Genomic DNA, 17155 nt, shown 5'->3' with positions numbered 1-17155 from the left:
TTATGTTGTTTTAATAAAAATATGTGATGATGGATCATGATAAAAAAGGTAACAGGTACGTATGTTTGAAAAATGATTCTCTCGTAGATGTTTTAAAGTATATTTCTAACCAACATTAATTTCAGTGACTTCACAGGTTAAGCATGCCCGATATAGCCATGACAACGTGACCTTTAACAGGAAATTGGGATTCCCGGCGGGATAGGTCAAGATTTCAATTCAATTCAGTGACACGCATGCGTGGATTTGGTTTTTCCCGACTTTTGTAAACAGTGTGTAATTTCGAAATAGTTAGCTATATAGGATGGAACAGTCTATGTAAACGGTTGTCAAATAAATCTATGCATCCTCGTTAATCAACTACATTAAATATATAGGACTGTTATATATAGCAAAATTAATGGTAAGTGAGACTAAGTAAACCATTGAAATTGATCTCAGTTGAAGTTCGATGATAGAATCAATTAATGACATATGTCTGCGTTATCCGTATTTTGGCATCTTAATCAATTATAATGGCAAAAAATGTATCACAAAAATTTAGAATATTAACATTGAAAAAGGCAGGCACAATAATGTACTAGTAATGAGAAGGCGGATGTTTTGTAATACAATGCATGTGTAATCAAAATGATAAATGGGGGGGGGGGGCTATTTTATTTTGAGACGGCCAATTTATGAGGAATTAAGAAAGAAATATATTAAGCAATATTACTATGTAAAACATAACGTGTATAAACTAGTTTTTACTTAGTGTAGACAATACTTGTAAAAGAACTGAATAACTATGGTAAATTCCTAATACAAGCTGTAAGGTTAAGAAGTTTATCACTGTAATATCATAATGTCAAAATGCACTCGTATAATATTTTGTAAAATATAATATAATAGTTATAAAATAATTATATTCCTTCTGTTTTCTGTTCATTCACCGATTGTAATTCACAGTATGTAAATACATTGTATATAATGTTATTTATATTCCGATGAGCTGTACAGTTTGATTAATTTGAAATTGAATGATAGATTAATTAATTACTAGCTACTAAGAAATCTGGTTTTTGTGATCAAAATATAAACATGTTAACCTTGCATTCTGTTTAGTACTGTTATGTCACTTATCATCGTCGGAAATGATGCGCAATTATTATAAAATTGGAGATGCATCTGTCTTCAGATGAGATAAAATTCGAAGGATAAAAAAAAAACAAAACAAAAAAAAAACAAAAAAAAAAACAAAATAGAAAAACTAAATTAACACCGCAGACACCCCCCCCCTCCAAAAAAGCCCCTAAATCCCAAAACAAAAACATCCCAACAGTATTGTTAGGAAACAAAGAAAAAAAATAAACTTCCTAGTGAACGACCAGTATAGCTATGGGGTGCAAAATACCGGTATCCGAACATGCTTTCATGTCTTTCATATTGCACTTTGTATTTGAACAATTTGACAACTCAGAAAAAAAATCTAAAGTAAATGTGAACAAATATATTGTATATATCAGCAGTGGCGTAGATTAATCCATACATGTATATTGCCAAGAGTTATAGGTGAAAAACCTTCTAATGTAGCTTTTCGTGGATTTGAGTTAACACTTTTAATTTACAATCTCGTGTCTATTGTAATACTTTAGCGTCAATGATCTGATGGCTTCTAAGTAATAGAGTTGGAAAGCTTTGTGAACAGGTAACAGATTTAATGTCAATTTTGTTTAATTAAGATTTAAAAGAAGGTGTTGCAGTTCCTATGCTATTTTTCCTAAAGGAGTTGCAGATAAAATGGAAAAATTTTAGTTAGAGAATTCGATATAAATCTTTCAATTTTTTTTGGTATGCAACGCATTGTACATAAAGCAGTGTAGAATTTTATCTGAAATTTTTACTAACTTTTATAAGACCATAAAATAAATTTGAATTTACACAGAAAAATTAAATGTGGCAGATTCTATGCTTTATAAGAGGGGAATCCTCATTGTTCCTCATCATTCCACATGCTGAACTTCAATTTTGTTCGGGCGACAGCGGCAGCATACTTCCGATCCATAACAGTTGCCACTTCCGCTACTACCTGATCCACTTCAAGGCTATTACCCCTATGGGACACTGTAAATAACTTTTTCTCTTGTTTTCATTTTCATCTATGTGTACATGTAATGTGTGTGTGTGTGTGTGTGCGCGCGCGCATATATAAATTGTATATAATCATATGCTAGTTGTATGTTGTCATATCTCTTAACAGAGGAAATAAAGTATGATTGATTGATGGGATGATTATAATTACAACTCTGGCGGTTTTGAAGTGCCAGAATCAGATTTATTCATGTAGCTCCAAAGAGTGATATTATAAACACGTTTGATACACGGGCACCTGACGTTATATATTTTTCACATACATGAATAAAAAAATCATTTATACCCTCTACCTAAAAAGTACACTAATAGGTAAAGGATATATTTTTTTATAATGAGAAAAATACATAACGTCAGGCGGTGCCTGTGGCTGGACAGTAGAAATCAAACTGATATATTTTAACATAAATGTAAGTCTAAGTGTGTTTTTTTTTTAAATGAAAATCAAATAGTGGTCGCCGTGTTCGATAGAAATGCTCGTAAAATGTTTGTGGATTTTGCCCACATACGGAACATACCCGCTTTGTAAATATCGTCGTCTTCGTAAAATGTCTATGTTTAGATATGACTCTTAAAACGATACGAATATTTAAAGGTCCATTCAAATCCCGCTTTTTTGCAAAACCTTCTTTCTACACAAAGAGGGATTTTCAAAACTGAAAAATGCATAAATAATAATGCATCTATTTAATTCTTATTTTAAAAGATTATAAACTGGTTGATAACTTCAACTTGGTATTACTGAAATCTACACTTGATTCAAGAATGTTTTGAACAGCTGATAAATGTTAATTCGAACTTCTTTAATGCTACAATAACATGTTTCATATTATGCTATGAATTTATTATATTCTATATCTATTATACTCATATAATTCAAATGTAATTGAAATATCAGTTGTAACTTTGATCCTTGGGGAGAGGACTAATATAGGCACAGCCTGATGTCCAATCCTTTTATGAACTTATTTATTTCTTCATAATAAAATATTTGTATAATTAAATAAACGAAACAGCTAGTATCATAAGCTAGAACATTGCCGCCTCATAGAATAAAACATTTAATGTTTTATTGTTTTTAACTATTGAGAATTTGTATTATTTAACAATAAAGGAAAAATTATAGATGTTTAATTACAATTTTAATCATTTGTAAAAAAAAAAAAAAAAAACAAACAAAAAAACCAAATCTTTGAATTTTAAAACAAGAAAGAATTAAAATTTATTTGCATGCTTGTCTTAATTATATTACAATTATGTTGAAAAGCTACTATATACACATGTATATAAGCAAATTTTAATAAAAGGATTAAAAAGACCTAAATATACAACATGTTAATTTTCTTATTTCACACATATTCTTTACGGTATAACTATTAAAAAGAGAAAAAGCAGACTAGGGAAGAAAATCGCATAGACAACCTTAGTTTGGCGATGTCAAGAAATATACATGTACATATACATTAACGGAATAAATTCTTATATATTACAACAAAAGAAATTTTTTAAAATAATTAAAAACGTACGTAAAAATTGATCTTTTAATTAATCAGTTTAATCTAAATATAACGTTTGTTAACATGGCATATGCCCTTTAAGTTACGGTAGTAACGCACAGGTATCGACATGCTCATTTTTAGGTCACATATTCGGAAAGTAGGTCATGTATACACTCGCATGTTGGGTTACGGATCATGGTGCTACGCGTGGTTTGTTGTGATTCTGTATGGCCTGATCGGTCGCGTGAGGATATGTGACGTCACAAAGCTTAGAATTTGAAGGTTTTCGTTATAAATCTTAACAATTTCCTGAGAAAACGAACATTACTAAAGAGCTCTAAACATTTTCTATGGATTATGTTATAAAGGTAAGAGTTAAGATATCGACTTCTTCCTTGTTTAACAAGTTGCATTTTTGAAATGTTGATTTGCTACCATCGCGTGTCAGCTAAGGATAACAACACTATACAGAGCAACTTAAAATAAAATTCTATTCCATTCGTTTCGTTTCTCACATATGCAGTTTAGCTAGTCTTTGTGATATCATGCATAAATAGAGTGAACGGTATGTGGAATGTGGTTACAAATGCTGTTATACAATTATAAATGATCATTATAGCAAGCAAATAACAAAACAAAAAATACTGTGATAAATTTAAAAAAGAAAACAACAAAAATTAGTTACAATTAAAGTTCCTTATTTTTTTTTTTTAAATAGCTCTTTTTAGCCTGTACACGCACCTATGAAAATAGTTGCAGTACTTAAGCTCCCGATCTGAAAAAAGGGCGTCCATCCGAATTTCTTCAGACTGGGAGCTACAGACATGTAGCTACTATGCAGGCCCAGAAAATCCCCACGGAGATAATTTTATTTTCCTTTCTTTAAGAAGGCGGTTCGGGACCTCCCACCCCCACCCATCAGGACCGCGCATGCATAAATCATGCATGTATAGCTCAGCTAAAAGCAGATGTTTCGGACAGTGTTCAATGCTACCGTCCAACCACGGAGCTACCGGCGTGAAATAAAGCAAATAATTCACATACCCTGGCTTTTTTTATGAAGAGAAAGCCCCTGTCGATCAATACATGGTACATGTAGCTTATAAAGCTAGTTTTCTCTTTATTTATTGATTTGATTGGGTATTATATAACCAGATTATACACCCCAGTACAGAGTTTGAATATTTTTCAATAATCTGATTCAATGCCTTGTTTGTTCAATATTAATCTGCAAAATATATAAAAATTTAAAATTTCAAACGTTTAAACGGGTCGGGTCTTTAATTATTATGACGTAACAGGCACCTTATAAAATAGGTAATGTATATTATATTCTTCATAAACAATGGTCCTATAGGATATACCTACATGTAGATGCTCCCTACTGACGCGTGTGTGTCGTCTCGGCGACCCCCAGAAAACATGCGTGGACTTTTTTGTACGGGCATTTAAATTAATGCAGGCAACTGTATCGATTATAGAGATTTTGAAACGACCAAAAAAAGTGTACTAGATATTTAACGGTTCTGTCTTGAGCAATGGGAAATATATTTGAAATGCAGCGTTACGACACAGTCAATTAAGTTATTTGTTAATTTCAAGACATTCCAAGGAGCCCCTTCGATAGAATGGAGGTAAGGTTTACTGAAGCTTTCAGATAATGTATAGACATTGGATTCTTTGATGTTTTGGATCGTATATCTGTGATTACTCGAACTGATTGATTCAACAACCTTGACAATAAGGTAATTTCAACGTCGCAAATATTTCATTCACGATATCTGGAATATATTTTTATTTGCGAAGTTTGAATAACACTTTGCTTGAACCATTGCTAAGATTTGATGGACCCCCGTTTAAACATTTTAAGACTTTTAAATTTATTGCTTTTCTCTCAATGTCGAATAAAACCACTTCCAATATTTTTTTAACGCGAAATTCAAAAGCATTGTCAATATTTTGTCAACACGAACAATCCCCTATGCAATCTCCAATGCAACACTGTAAATTAGTTTGGAGGATTAATTTCAAATGATTTCAAAAGTCCCCCGCTGTCCTGGATTGTGAACTTGTTCGATTATAGAAAGATTGGATTAAATAACGCAATCGAAGATTACCCTGATTACATGATATATTTTGTGGTTGGGGTTTCAAACTAGTTACATGCTTTTATTAGGTAAGTAAAGGGGAATCACGAAAATTAAATGGAAGTCATTTTGACTCTGTCACAGTGCAGCCTCTTGTTGGAACGAGTATGTGGTCCCTTACACGTTCATCACATTATATAGCTATCCATTCCCGTTCTTTCAGATCACGTCAATTCAAACTCTTGGGTTTTTTGTTCTTTACAGGTTGGATTAAGAGCTAAGGCAGTGATAGGATATTTTCACAAGAGTCTGTTCATAGAGCGAGCTGGAGCCCAAATGACAGAGAATGACATTCAAGAAAAAGCCGTTGCTTACTTAGCGTTGTTGAAGAAGGACGAGGACGCTTTAGTGAAAGAAGTGAAAACACTGGTGAAATCCAACAAAGACCTCGTAAGGAGTGTGTTCAGTGCAGAGATAGACGGGTGGACTTTGTTCCATGCCTGCGCTTTACGTGGATGTAGAAAGTTGTTGAAGTATGCCATCAGATCGAGTGTGGACGTTAATCTCAGGATGGGCGAGCCCGAGGGAGTGCCCGGGGGGTGTAGCGCTTTACACATGGCGGCCCACAGAGGGGACGTCAGTGTAATCGAGATTTTGACCAGCTCCAGGGCGGATTTAGACCTCCGGGACAAAGAGGAGAGGACCCCCGTGTTTTATGCCCATCGTGCCAATAACTCCTTAGCAGTGAAGACCCTCAGAAAACTAGGGGCCGACATGTCGAGCTGTGATAACGGTACTTTTAAAGAAAGCCAAGAAAGGTCGCTTCTTAACTTCCGGTTGTTGCCATTTCCGGGTTGTTCCGGGTCTAGGAGGTGATAAATATGAACGTTTAGGAATTCCGTCCATTAATCAAAATTCTCACACGTGTTCAAAATACGAGACTTCCAGACAAAGAACATGCATTCTGGTGATACATGCATACACTAGTATTTTTTGCTCTTTAGCCAAAGTGCCTTTTGTAACCGGTAACCGGTATTTTTTATCGCTGAAAGATCTTTTTATGTGTGTTTTATACCCTCATTGCAAAGCATATTTTAAGACAATCCAATATGATTGAAACACTTGTTAATATCAGTATGAGATTGCAAATGAACAAACCCGCTTTAAAGAATGATGACTTGTTTGACAAATATCATTATATTTATTACATGTAGATAATTTGTATTTATACGGCGATTTTTCGCAACAAATAAACCAAAGAAATCCCATGAAATCTTTGATTTTGTTACACTCATTTCCGATTAAGGTTTTACTATATTAATTCACTCTGCTGTGAGATGTTTATTATTTTTGTTAACTGGCTTCTACCACGATTAAATTTGCCACGCAGCATTTTAAAATTTGTATGCACATCTTGGTGTGTTATACAACAGATGTTATCCATTAGTAAACAAAAAGTTATAATGAACCCATATGAATTTTTTTTATTCGACGATTTATCCACAGGGGCCAAGCCCGTTATAACATTAATTTCAATTATGGTTACATTGAAATTAATTTTAAAACGGGCTTGGCCCCTGTGGATTTATCACATGAAAGTGTTTTAAGTTTAAATAGCTAAATTTCAGCACAAAGTATTTTGTTCAAATAATCTCATGTTTTCTTTTCAATTGATCCTCCATTGAAAAATTAATGAAACTTTGAAGCCATGATGTTGTGGATATAGGCGGTAACACGTGTCCGCTGTACTTCTTCTCGCGTTATATGATCATACTATGTGTAGTTACTAGATAGTTGTAATTTATTTAGTTAACAGTCCTTAGAACCATTTTAACAAGAGCTTGGACTTTAGGTAGTTGTGTTAAACAGCAATGTGACGCAGGTCTGTCTATTTCATTGTCAGCCACTCAGCCTAGGCTCTCTGAAATCAACAAGATTTGTCTAGCTTTTGAGCTAAGACTACACAATCGGTGCATATTTCGCTTGAAACCGCGTCATTTTCAACTTGTTTTGACGCAAGAAATAAGCTACGTCCTACTGAAAGTTCAAGGTCTTGTTAAAATGGTTCTAAATCAAGTTATATTGCTGAGATAAAGGTTATTAATTAGTCAAATTTTATTAATTAGTCAAATTTTAAAATTAAGGAAACAAGTGCCTGTTGTCAACGTAGAACACATGGGCCAAGTCCGTTTTTTAGATTTATTTCATTACATTGAAATTAATGGCTTTGTGATATAGAGTATCTCTAATATGCTAAACATTAAATCCATTCTCTCGCCAGGCTCGAATACACATATTTGAATGTGTATTTAAAAAGAACCTCCTGACGAAGCAAATATACTTATAGATCTATTTCATGTTAAAAGCCAACGTCTTGGAGCTCTGAATAACAAGTTGTTCCGAGTAAAGTCCCACAGAGTCAGATTACTGGATGACCTCGCCAAAGGTTTGTTAAATCTATACAGCAAATTGTGAATAAGCCATTCACAGCTGAATGCTCTTTTAATAAATATATTTGAGATCCTTGGCACTATTTACGCAAAGGAAGCACGCTGTGCAGGTCAATTCTGCCATACGTTATGCACGTGTAGTTCTAAATTCTCCCTCGATATACTGTTCAAAGTGTTATAACTACAATTACTGACCAAAGTGTTATAACTACAATTACTGGCCAAAGTGTTATAACTACAATTACTGACCAAAGTGTTATAACTACAATTACTGACCAATCATGGTCTCCAAGGCATTTCAACGTATATAAATTTGAATGGTTTTTTTTTTCAAACTGTGATATATTTTACATATAAATTTGAAAAAGTATGCACGTACATTAATACAATGACAGACATATCTATACTTGGTTCTTTTACCTCTTTCAAAAATTGATTTTCCAAGTGAGCATAATTTTTTTTTATTTTGTACCATGTATCCAATGATACATTCATGTATTAACCTCATGATTAAAAAATATCATACCTAATAAGGCATGATGGTAAATTCGTCATTAAGAGAAAAATATACGACGTCACGTGCATGTTGACACGTTTATGTGAGGACGCAAATGCTAGGGATTGATAAGAGCTGTACGTATCTCCTCAGTGAATAATGTATCATTGGGGAAACAGATCACCGATCAGCTCGACTGGACATACACTTTCCTCTCATCGTCAGAAGTACAGTCAAAGCTCTACGCGAGACCGACCATGGATTTCCGACGATGACCAATGACTCTGAAATCCCCAAACATTTAAGCTTTTTAAAATTAAATATTAGGATTTCATTTTGCATCATGCTGCAAATTATGTTGTGGTTTCACAGGCACTTGTTTCTGAGAAAATTTTTTTTACCCTATAGTCATCCTCACAATGTCAGGGGTCCTGAGTCCACTCGTGTCCGTGGGACGGACACGAGTGGACTCAGGACCCCTGACATTGTGAGGATGCCCTATAGTATAATAATAACAATTATTAGTGTTATTATTATACTATAGGGTAAATTTTTTTTCTCAGAAACAAGTGCCTGTGTGTGGTTTGCCGAATGCTGTACATTTTACTAACACTTCACAATGAAGATGACTATTTTTATAATATTTTGCGTATTTTTTAGAAATGTGTTCTTCTACAAAAAAATAATAGGTACACGTAAAACTAAATATAATACTGTACATGCATGAAATAAGGGCAGCATGTTGAAATTTTAATATCTTGAACAAATGTTGTTCTTAAGTAAACAACCAATTTTTCCTCTTTAGCAAAATCTTTGCACTACTAGTATGTCATATTGTCAACTGCGATCTCAATTTCCCGGGCCCTACTAACCATTAGCTCTGTTTTTTTTTCAAAACAGTGTGTCTACATTTTCATTGATGAGACAATACCTATACACAGATCCAGAAAATGTTTCTAGGGGGGGGGGGGGGTCTGAGTGATAGATATGACATAGGGTGAGTGATCCTAAACCCATTTTTGGTAACTTTATAGTCTTATATTAGTAAATTTGAGTTTCCCAGAGGGGGTGTTGGAGGACACCCTCTCCCCCTTAATTCAATCAGTGCATGATACTCCACTACAAGAAAATAATAAAATGAGGCCAAAGGGTCATGTTGCTCACTTGCAATTGAACAACAAATGTCAACGTTGATTCAAGCAGCCATCTTTCTCTTTGTTTTGTTTATTTGCATATATTATCTGCATATTTTTCTATAAAACTTGAAACTGCTTTGTATAACCTAACTTCCACCCTAAACTCTCTATTGTACATATTTTATAATAATTATTTTATTAAAAAAACTTCTATATGAAATATTTTAAGACACTTTCAGTCTAAGATATATCTAAAAAATATTCATAGTCTCTCTTCAACAGGACCTGCCTCAAGTGAGCTAAAACAACACCATAAACTCATCAATGCCAACAATCCTTTAATCATGGAAAAATAAGTTATAAACATGACCAACTTCTTTACAAACAAACATTGATGTCATTGTAGGTTTCATTCACTGCAAAATACAAAACTCTGATGTATTGATTCAAATAATGCATTTTTTATATAAAGTATTAAATGTATAAAATGATATTTAAGCAAATTCTTCCTTCAGTAATGGGTTTTTGTTGACATGTCCTTTTCCCACTAAATCTAATCCGGCACTCTTCCTGAACATATTTGCAACATTTTTTTAAAAGAAAAAAATTCAATAAACTGAATCAGAAAACCATTGCATGATTCCTACTATAATAACTGATACAAACTAAGATATTCCTGACAACTCTACAAATGGAATCATAGTAATTCATTATAATTTCATTAATAAAAAATTCCAAACACAAAAAGCCCTTCTGTTGTGATAAAAATCAAAAATCATATAATACACATTTCTATATAAATAGAGAAACCACATATTACATATATACATTGTATTTCAAATATTATAATGAACAGAAGCTTTAGTGTGAGAGAAGTCATAAATCTGATAGAGGTTAACAAGAATGAACACTACTTGTGGCTTTGGTTTAACAGCTGACAGCAGACAAGAAATAATTTAGCTTGAAGCCAGTTAATGCTAAGTAAAAGTTTTGTTTATGTTAACATGGCTGGGCGGTTCATCCATTCTATAATAAATTTCTACAAGCAAATAATGAGTTTCATGATTTTTATTAACAACTGGTATATATGGTGTTGAACAAAATTAACAATTCAACAAAATGCAAATGATTTTTACTACGTTATGGTAACAGTTGAAAACAATGCAGTAATTTTAAGTAAGCTTAAGGATGATTGTGTGGACTGAAAGCTGACCTCCAACCCTCCTTTAAAACATTCAATCCACAAGAAAAAGGACATTAATGGAAGAGCAAAAGTATTGCGATACACAATTTTGTTTTTTAAGATTATCATTTTTGATTGGACATAAAGTACTTCTTTTAGAAATCTATCTAAAATGTCAGTGTGTTGGTTTTGCCATTTGATGCTAGAGTTCCTGTAATTGTGGTTCTAAGTAAGGATGCTAGTTCCCTGGGTGTCATCTACAGTTCTTTGGAGTACTGGAAATGCTGCGGTGACTGTGTTTTTCGTCACTCGAGGAAGAAGACGAATGACGACGGCGACGCCCACCATTGGGAGTCATCGATCTCTGCTTGCTGGTTTTCCTTCTGAAATTACAAACATACTGGTATAATTAAATACTTGGGACAAATATGCATGCTTATTAGATTTTTTTCAGCATAGTATAACTATTTTAAATAATGTTGCTGTAAGGTAATGACTGTAAAATAAAAGGATTTATGTTTATTAAATTACACCTGTTCACTATTTGTTTTGAAATACCCGTAAATGTTTTGCAATGTTTTGCATTTTTTCTTTTTTTTCATTTGACATATACTAGTTTATGTCTCTAAGAAGTAATCAATAACTGATGTACATTTGAAATAACAGAGATTTAAGTACCACCTTTTACTTTTGGACTTCTGAGAATCGTCCTCTGAGTCTGAGCTCTCACAGGTGCTGCACTCACTGGAACTCGAGCTAGATGACCCAGAACTTGAACTGTCCGAGTTGAAGCCGGTCGGTTTGTTCAGATCTACTTTATCCGCTATGGCTGCCACATCAGAACGCTCCTTCTATAAAATAAATATTCACACTTTGAAATAAAAAAAGAAAGTTACAGCAAATTAAAATGAAAATTCGATATACAGTGTTTAACATTTCTTGAATTTTCTTGTACATTTGTATGATGTTAGTTGTGTATAATTTTACCTCATTCTCTTTAAAAAGCAAAAATTTAGACATAACTCTCACCTTGAGAACCTTGTACCACTTTTTGGACAGCTTAGGTCTTCCTCTCACTGTTTTGTGCCAAACAATTGGAAAATTCACAACACTACAAAAGTTCTGGGTGACAGCTATTGTACTGTCCAAATTCAGAACCACATGCCACCATCCCCCGGGCACAAACACAGTCTCTCCTGGTCCCTGAAGAATCTCCAACTGTCATTCATAGAAAAAAATCCTGATCAGGGCATTTAATCATGTCCAATTTTAATGTCTTAATTCAATGTTCATTTGAACATTTCCTGAGGACATTTTCTGTGACAAAAAAGGTTAGCATATTCCATGAAGCTCTTTTGTTTCTTAAATTGTTTTCCTTTCTCTCTATGACGATATATTTTTAGACATAATTTTTATATCTTAATTCTAATACATGTCTTACTGGGGCATACTCCTTTGGCCAGGATGGATCCTTGACTCGTGGGTACACATACTTGAACCAGGACACAGCCTCATCTCTCTGCTTCCCTCCCTCCCCAGGCCGGGGTTTCACCAGTTCTTTGGGGGTATTTGTTGGCAGTAAGCACCATCTGTAAAACAATTTAAACTCTGGTTACCTGGTAAGTATTGAGCTCTATAGACCAATTCACTAAACTGTTTTTAAGGCTATATTTATACATGATCATTGTCTCCGAATCATTGTTCACTACCAAATACTCCACATACAGGTACATTATACATAGAACCATATTAAGAGGAGCTTGGACTTTGAGTAGTTGTGTTAAACAGCAATGTGACATAGATCTGTCTATTTCATTGCTGGCCACTCAGCCATAGCTCATTGAAATCAACAAGATTTGTCTGGCTTTTGAGCTAAGACTCAGCAATCTGTGTATATTTCACTTCAAACCAGCATAATTTTTAACTTGTTTTGATGCAAGAAAAGGATAGTTACATACTACAGAAAGTCCAAGGTCTTGTTAAAATGGTTTTAAAGAGAAGTCTCATTAACAAACCTCTTGTGTCCTGAAACAAGGGCATTCCAAGCACTGGTTCCTAGAGGGTCGATGTGTATGCCAGTCCCAGAACGTGCAGGTCCCATCACAAACCAGCTGTAACACAGAGCAGATGGTAGGCTAATCTACAGAATGATTATACACACACCCAAGCCTGATAGGGTTATCAAGAGGACCAAGTCTGATTCTCTCTATAAACCTTTTGTTTGTTTGTGATTTAAAGATTTACCGGTATGGAGGACGTCTTCTCTCCCCAGCAAACTGGAAAAGATCATCAGTGAAGTAGTCAGGCACAGCGTAGTCCTCCAGTAGCTTCTTACGTTTGTGATGCTGTAAAGAAAATCAAATTTGATCATATTTTATCACATTTCAAATGAAAAAATAGGTGTAAGCATTTTTGGTAATTCAGATAAATAATTTTATTTTTTATTTGGATATCTTTAGACCACTGATAATATCAATCAAATACCTTGAGTAATTTCCATTTTACCATTAGAATATTTTAACATCTTTATCATTATAATTTTAATATGCTTCTTAGCATATCAATTTATTCACACTGTTGATTTTGGTTTACCTCCCCATAACTACTATCAAAGATATAGAGGGGGCTGTCATCCTTGTTGTCACTCATGTACTCCACAAAGTACTTCATCTTCAGCTTGACCGAGTACCCCTCATCATCCTCCCCACACTTAAACCGCTGGTTACGGTACTTCTTGGCTAGCCTCTGCAAGCAGGACAGATGCTTGTAAGTTAAACATTTCATGAAAATATCAAAACAACGACATCAGATTTTAATAACATATTGTATAAATATAGAGAAATAGCAGAAAAATTTAATATTACAAATCGGTGCTCGACCTGGGCTTCGGCAGTGGCGATGGCGATTTTTTTTTTTCAATATTGGCAAAAATAAATTTTTGGTGTTGGTCTTATTTATTCAAAACAGCACAAATTCAAAATGACAGGTTTTCTATCTTCAAACATGACTCCCTCTAATCTAGTACGAGTACTTCTAAAGTGTGATTATTTTGACCAGAAATAAAGTTGATGTCTATATATAAGCAGAAAATCATACCCTCTCACTCCATTTTTTGACAGCTCCCCACTCTATCTGTGCATTAGTTATCACCACTGGCTTGTAGAGGCGCTCATACTTCTCAATAAACTCCTCTTTGGATATGAACCTGGCATCTATTCTTTCAACATTATCATGCACTGAAGAGTGGCTCAAGTCAAATGTTTGTGCGTAACGAAACTGTTCCCATCCATTGGTGATATTTTCAAGCTCTGAAATATCATTTACATATATAACAATTACTTACTGACGTTCAACTTAATGTTAGTTGTTTTATTATTGCTGTGTCAAAAGTCGCCTTTTGTATTTGGCACATTCTTGAAGCAGCAGATACAGAAGGAAAGATTTGTATCAATTGCAAATGTAGTGCACTATTTTAGTCAAATTGTGAGTGTACCAAGACATTTAAGGATTTGGAAACGACCGACCCATTTGAGGCAGTCAGTCAGTAGATGGGGGCGATGTTTACCTTGTTTATTACTTAATTAAGGGGCATATTATTTCCATCATCACGATTATGAAAGTTATACTTATTGATAACCAAACATCAGGCGTTTTGAGGTTGAATTGGCCACCTCCATATTGTGAAATACTTCCTATCAAAATAAGCAATAAAATCAAGAATAATTTTATAATTTTTTTCTTTCTCAAAATTGTTACCTAACAGTGAAGCACAAGCGGTTAGTACGAATCTGTAAGTTATGAGTCTGAAACATTCTGAGACTTCTATAATTAAAAGTTACACTGGCATGCGACCAGTTCTCGCCGAGTACCATTTCTCACCAGTACATTGTGACGTCATTTTATCAACACATAAAATTATAGACGAAAATGATGTGACAATGTGCTGGAGAGAAATGGTACTCGGTGAGAACTGGTCACACGCCAGTTAACTTTTCCAAAAATTTTCAGAACATAGTTTTTGGTCAAGTATTGTAATTATAAAACGGTAAAAGTATTTCAAATATAATGTATTTATATCCACATTAATATCGACAGGTACCCCATACCACCTTTAAGTACCAAACTACACCTAGACTTATATTTTTTAAAAGACTAAGTCATAAGATGGCAATTTAAATGTTTTGTTTAACTGTTTGTATCAATCCATTTGGTTGTATATTGTTATTGCTTAATAGGGCCTATAAAAAAAATTGTGTGTTTAGGGTAACACTGATGAAAAAAATTAGGTTAGGTAGGTAGGGATTTTTTTTTATTTTATCATATTTTTTTCTGCATGAATCATAAGAATGTTTGTTTGTGTCATATTTAAAAATGGATTTTTTAATAGAAATATTATAAAATTCACAATCGGAAAAAAACAGACATCTAAAAATAGTAGGATAGGGGCATATCTGTAGGTTAGGTCGGGTTACCCTAAACACACAACTTTTTTTTTTTAGGCCTAAAGTATGTCCCAAGTTATTGCTTCCATCGCTTTTTGATGATTTTTAATAAAAATACACATACCTGTGAAAGAAATACAGTTGAAATCGTTAAAAGGGAATATCCAAGATATCTTCATTGAACAATTACCCCTTTTCACTCAGAAAAATTCACAGGAACGAAAACAGATTCCTTACGGAGATTTATAATGGGGAATAATTACATCTTTTCTCCATTCGGAATTCACTCGGAATACATCGCGCAATTTTTTAACGTTATCATCTGGGCTTATTAATGGCTGTTGCAATGCAAAATCTCCGTAGACTTTCAATTTCGGGATGTGTATTGCAACCTGAAGCGGTAGAGGGGGCGTTTCAAAACAGATAATCTGGACATTTTTTATATTAGTGGATGAACATAGTTTGAGCACAAAGGTATTTACTATTATTGAAATATCAAGCAAAAAGTGGTGGAAGCAAAAACAGAGTATAGTTAAAGTATTGGGCTAGTAAACCGCAGATCATGTTCGAATCCGTCTGCGGCTTTTGTTCATGATTACTGAGTAAAATTTTTGAAAATCTTTAATTTTTTATCCAAATTTGCATATTTTATGTCTATTTGACTTCTATACTTCATATCCATCATGCTGTATAACAAAACCAAGTAATTTCTGCTGATTTGAGAAACTATTTCAATGAGCCACCTTAATCAGCTGTTAATACATTGGTTATTTTTGAACTCCTTTAAACTCCATTATCACATTACATGGAAGGATATTGAAAAATAGTAAATTAGTAATTGAGGTGCAAGTAAAAATAATATTCATGAAAATAAAATAAGTGACAATTCTCAGAATTTTGAAAATAGCATATTTTCCCCATTGCTTCCATCGTATTTGATTTAATAATTACCCGGTCTGGCTTTAGATTTGGCGTCTCGGATTCTTTTTCTCGTTCTGTTGTCCATACACGTGGAATTTAGATTAACAAATATTCATAACCAGTTAACAACAAAGTAAACACAGGACAGAGGACACTTCGCTCGCTTCTCGAAATTTTACAGGAAATAGCGGGAAACCTAATAATACTTAGACCAATTTCGATCACATCCGGAAAATTGTAGACGCGAGAGAGATTGTTTTATATTTTCTGATATCGGAAAAATGTTTTTTTGACATCAGGAAATTCGATTTCTTGATTTAGAAAAATGCATTAATTTTTTCCAAAATCAATTTTCTGGTATAAAAAACAATATCTGATATCTGAAATTCGATTCTTTGATTCTATATCATAAATTCAAACTGATTTTTAGATATCAAGAATTATATTTTTTGACGTCAGAAATTCAAATAAAATGACGAACAAATTTCACAGTTCGATATGCATTCTAAATTTTGTTGTTTTTTAAAAAAAAGATTTATTTAATGTGAGAATTTTAGGAGTATTCCTAATAGTTCCGATCTTATATATTGAAAGCGCTAAGTTAACAGTATATTACAAGGCTATACAATATAAAAAAAAATCGAATTTCTGATACCAGAAAATATAAATGATTTTTTGATATCAATAAACATTTGATCAAAAAATGATTATCTGATATCAGAAAACCTTTTTTTAAATCAAGAATAAAAGTCGAATTTATGATATCAAAGAAGGATTTTTTTAACGGAATATGATGCCTCATTCTTAATAT

The 17155-nt window shown here is 33.4% G+C and overlaps 2 protein-coding genes across 8 annotated transcripts; one reads left to right on the top strand and one right to left on the bottom strand.

Moving 5' to 3' along the window:
• Window positions 1-298: 298 nt before the first annotated feature.
• On the top strand, window positions 299-6989 carry LOC105318939 (putative ankyrin repeat protein RF_1087). Of its 7 annotated transcripts, none has more exons than XM_066084685.1 (2): window positions 299-403; window positions 5981-6989. In XM_066084685.1, the coding sequence occupies exons 1-2, from the start codon at window positions 401-403 to the stop codon at window positions 6590-6592; spliced, it is 615 nt and encodes a 204-aa protein (XP_065940757.1). In that variant the 5' UTR covers window positions 299-400; the 3' UTR covers window positions 6593-6989. The 7 variants fall into 7 exon arrangements, with proteins under 7 accessions (XP_065940757.1, XP_011414580.3, XP_065940758.1 ...); XM_011416278.4 differs by lacking the exon at window positions 299-403 and adding an exon at window positions 3806-3997; XM_066084686.1 differs by lacking the exon at window positions 299-403 and adding an exon at window positions 4547-4718.
• A 4245-nt stretch (window positions 6990-11234) lies between these two features.
• Window positions 11235-16429, bottom strand: LOC105318976 (bifunctional arginine demethylase and lysyl-hydroxylase JMJD6-like). The gene is given in 9 exon segments (NM_001305303.1): window positions 11235-11364; window positions 11663-11832; window positions 12011-12199; window positions 12423-12570; window positions 12997-13092; window positions 13226-13326; window positions 13574-13726; window positions 14078-14289; window positions 16375-16429. Coding segments are annotated over 9 exon segments (1254 nt in total).
• Between the last annotated feature and the right edge of the window lie 726 nt (window positions 16430-17155).

This window comes from Magallana gigas, chromosome 5 (assembly GCF_963853765.1).
Source record: "Magallana gigas chromosome 5, xbMagGiga1.1, whole genome shotgun sequence".
Lineage (NCBI taxonomy): Eukaryota > Metazoa > Mollusca > Bivalvia > Ostreida > Ostreidae > Magallana > Magallana gigas.
The sequence above is the reverse complement of the archived record's forward strand: the minus strand, read 5'-3'. Positions and strand labels throughout refer to the sequence as shown.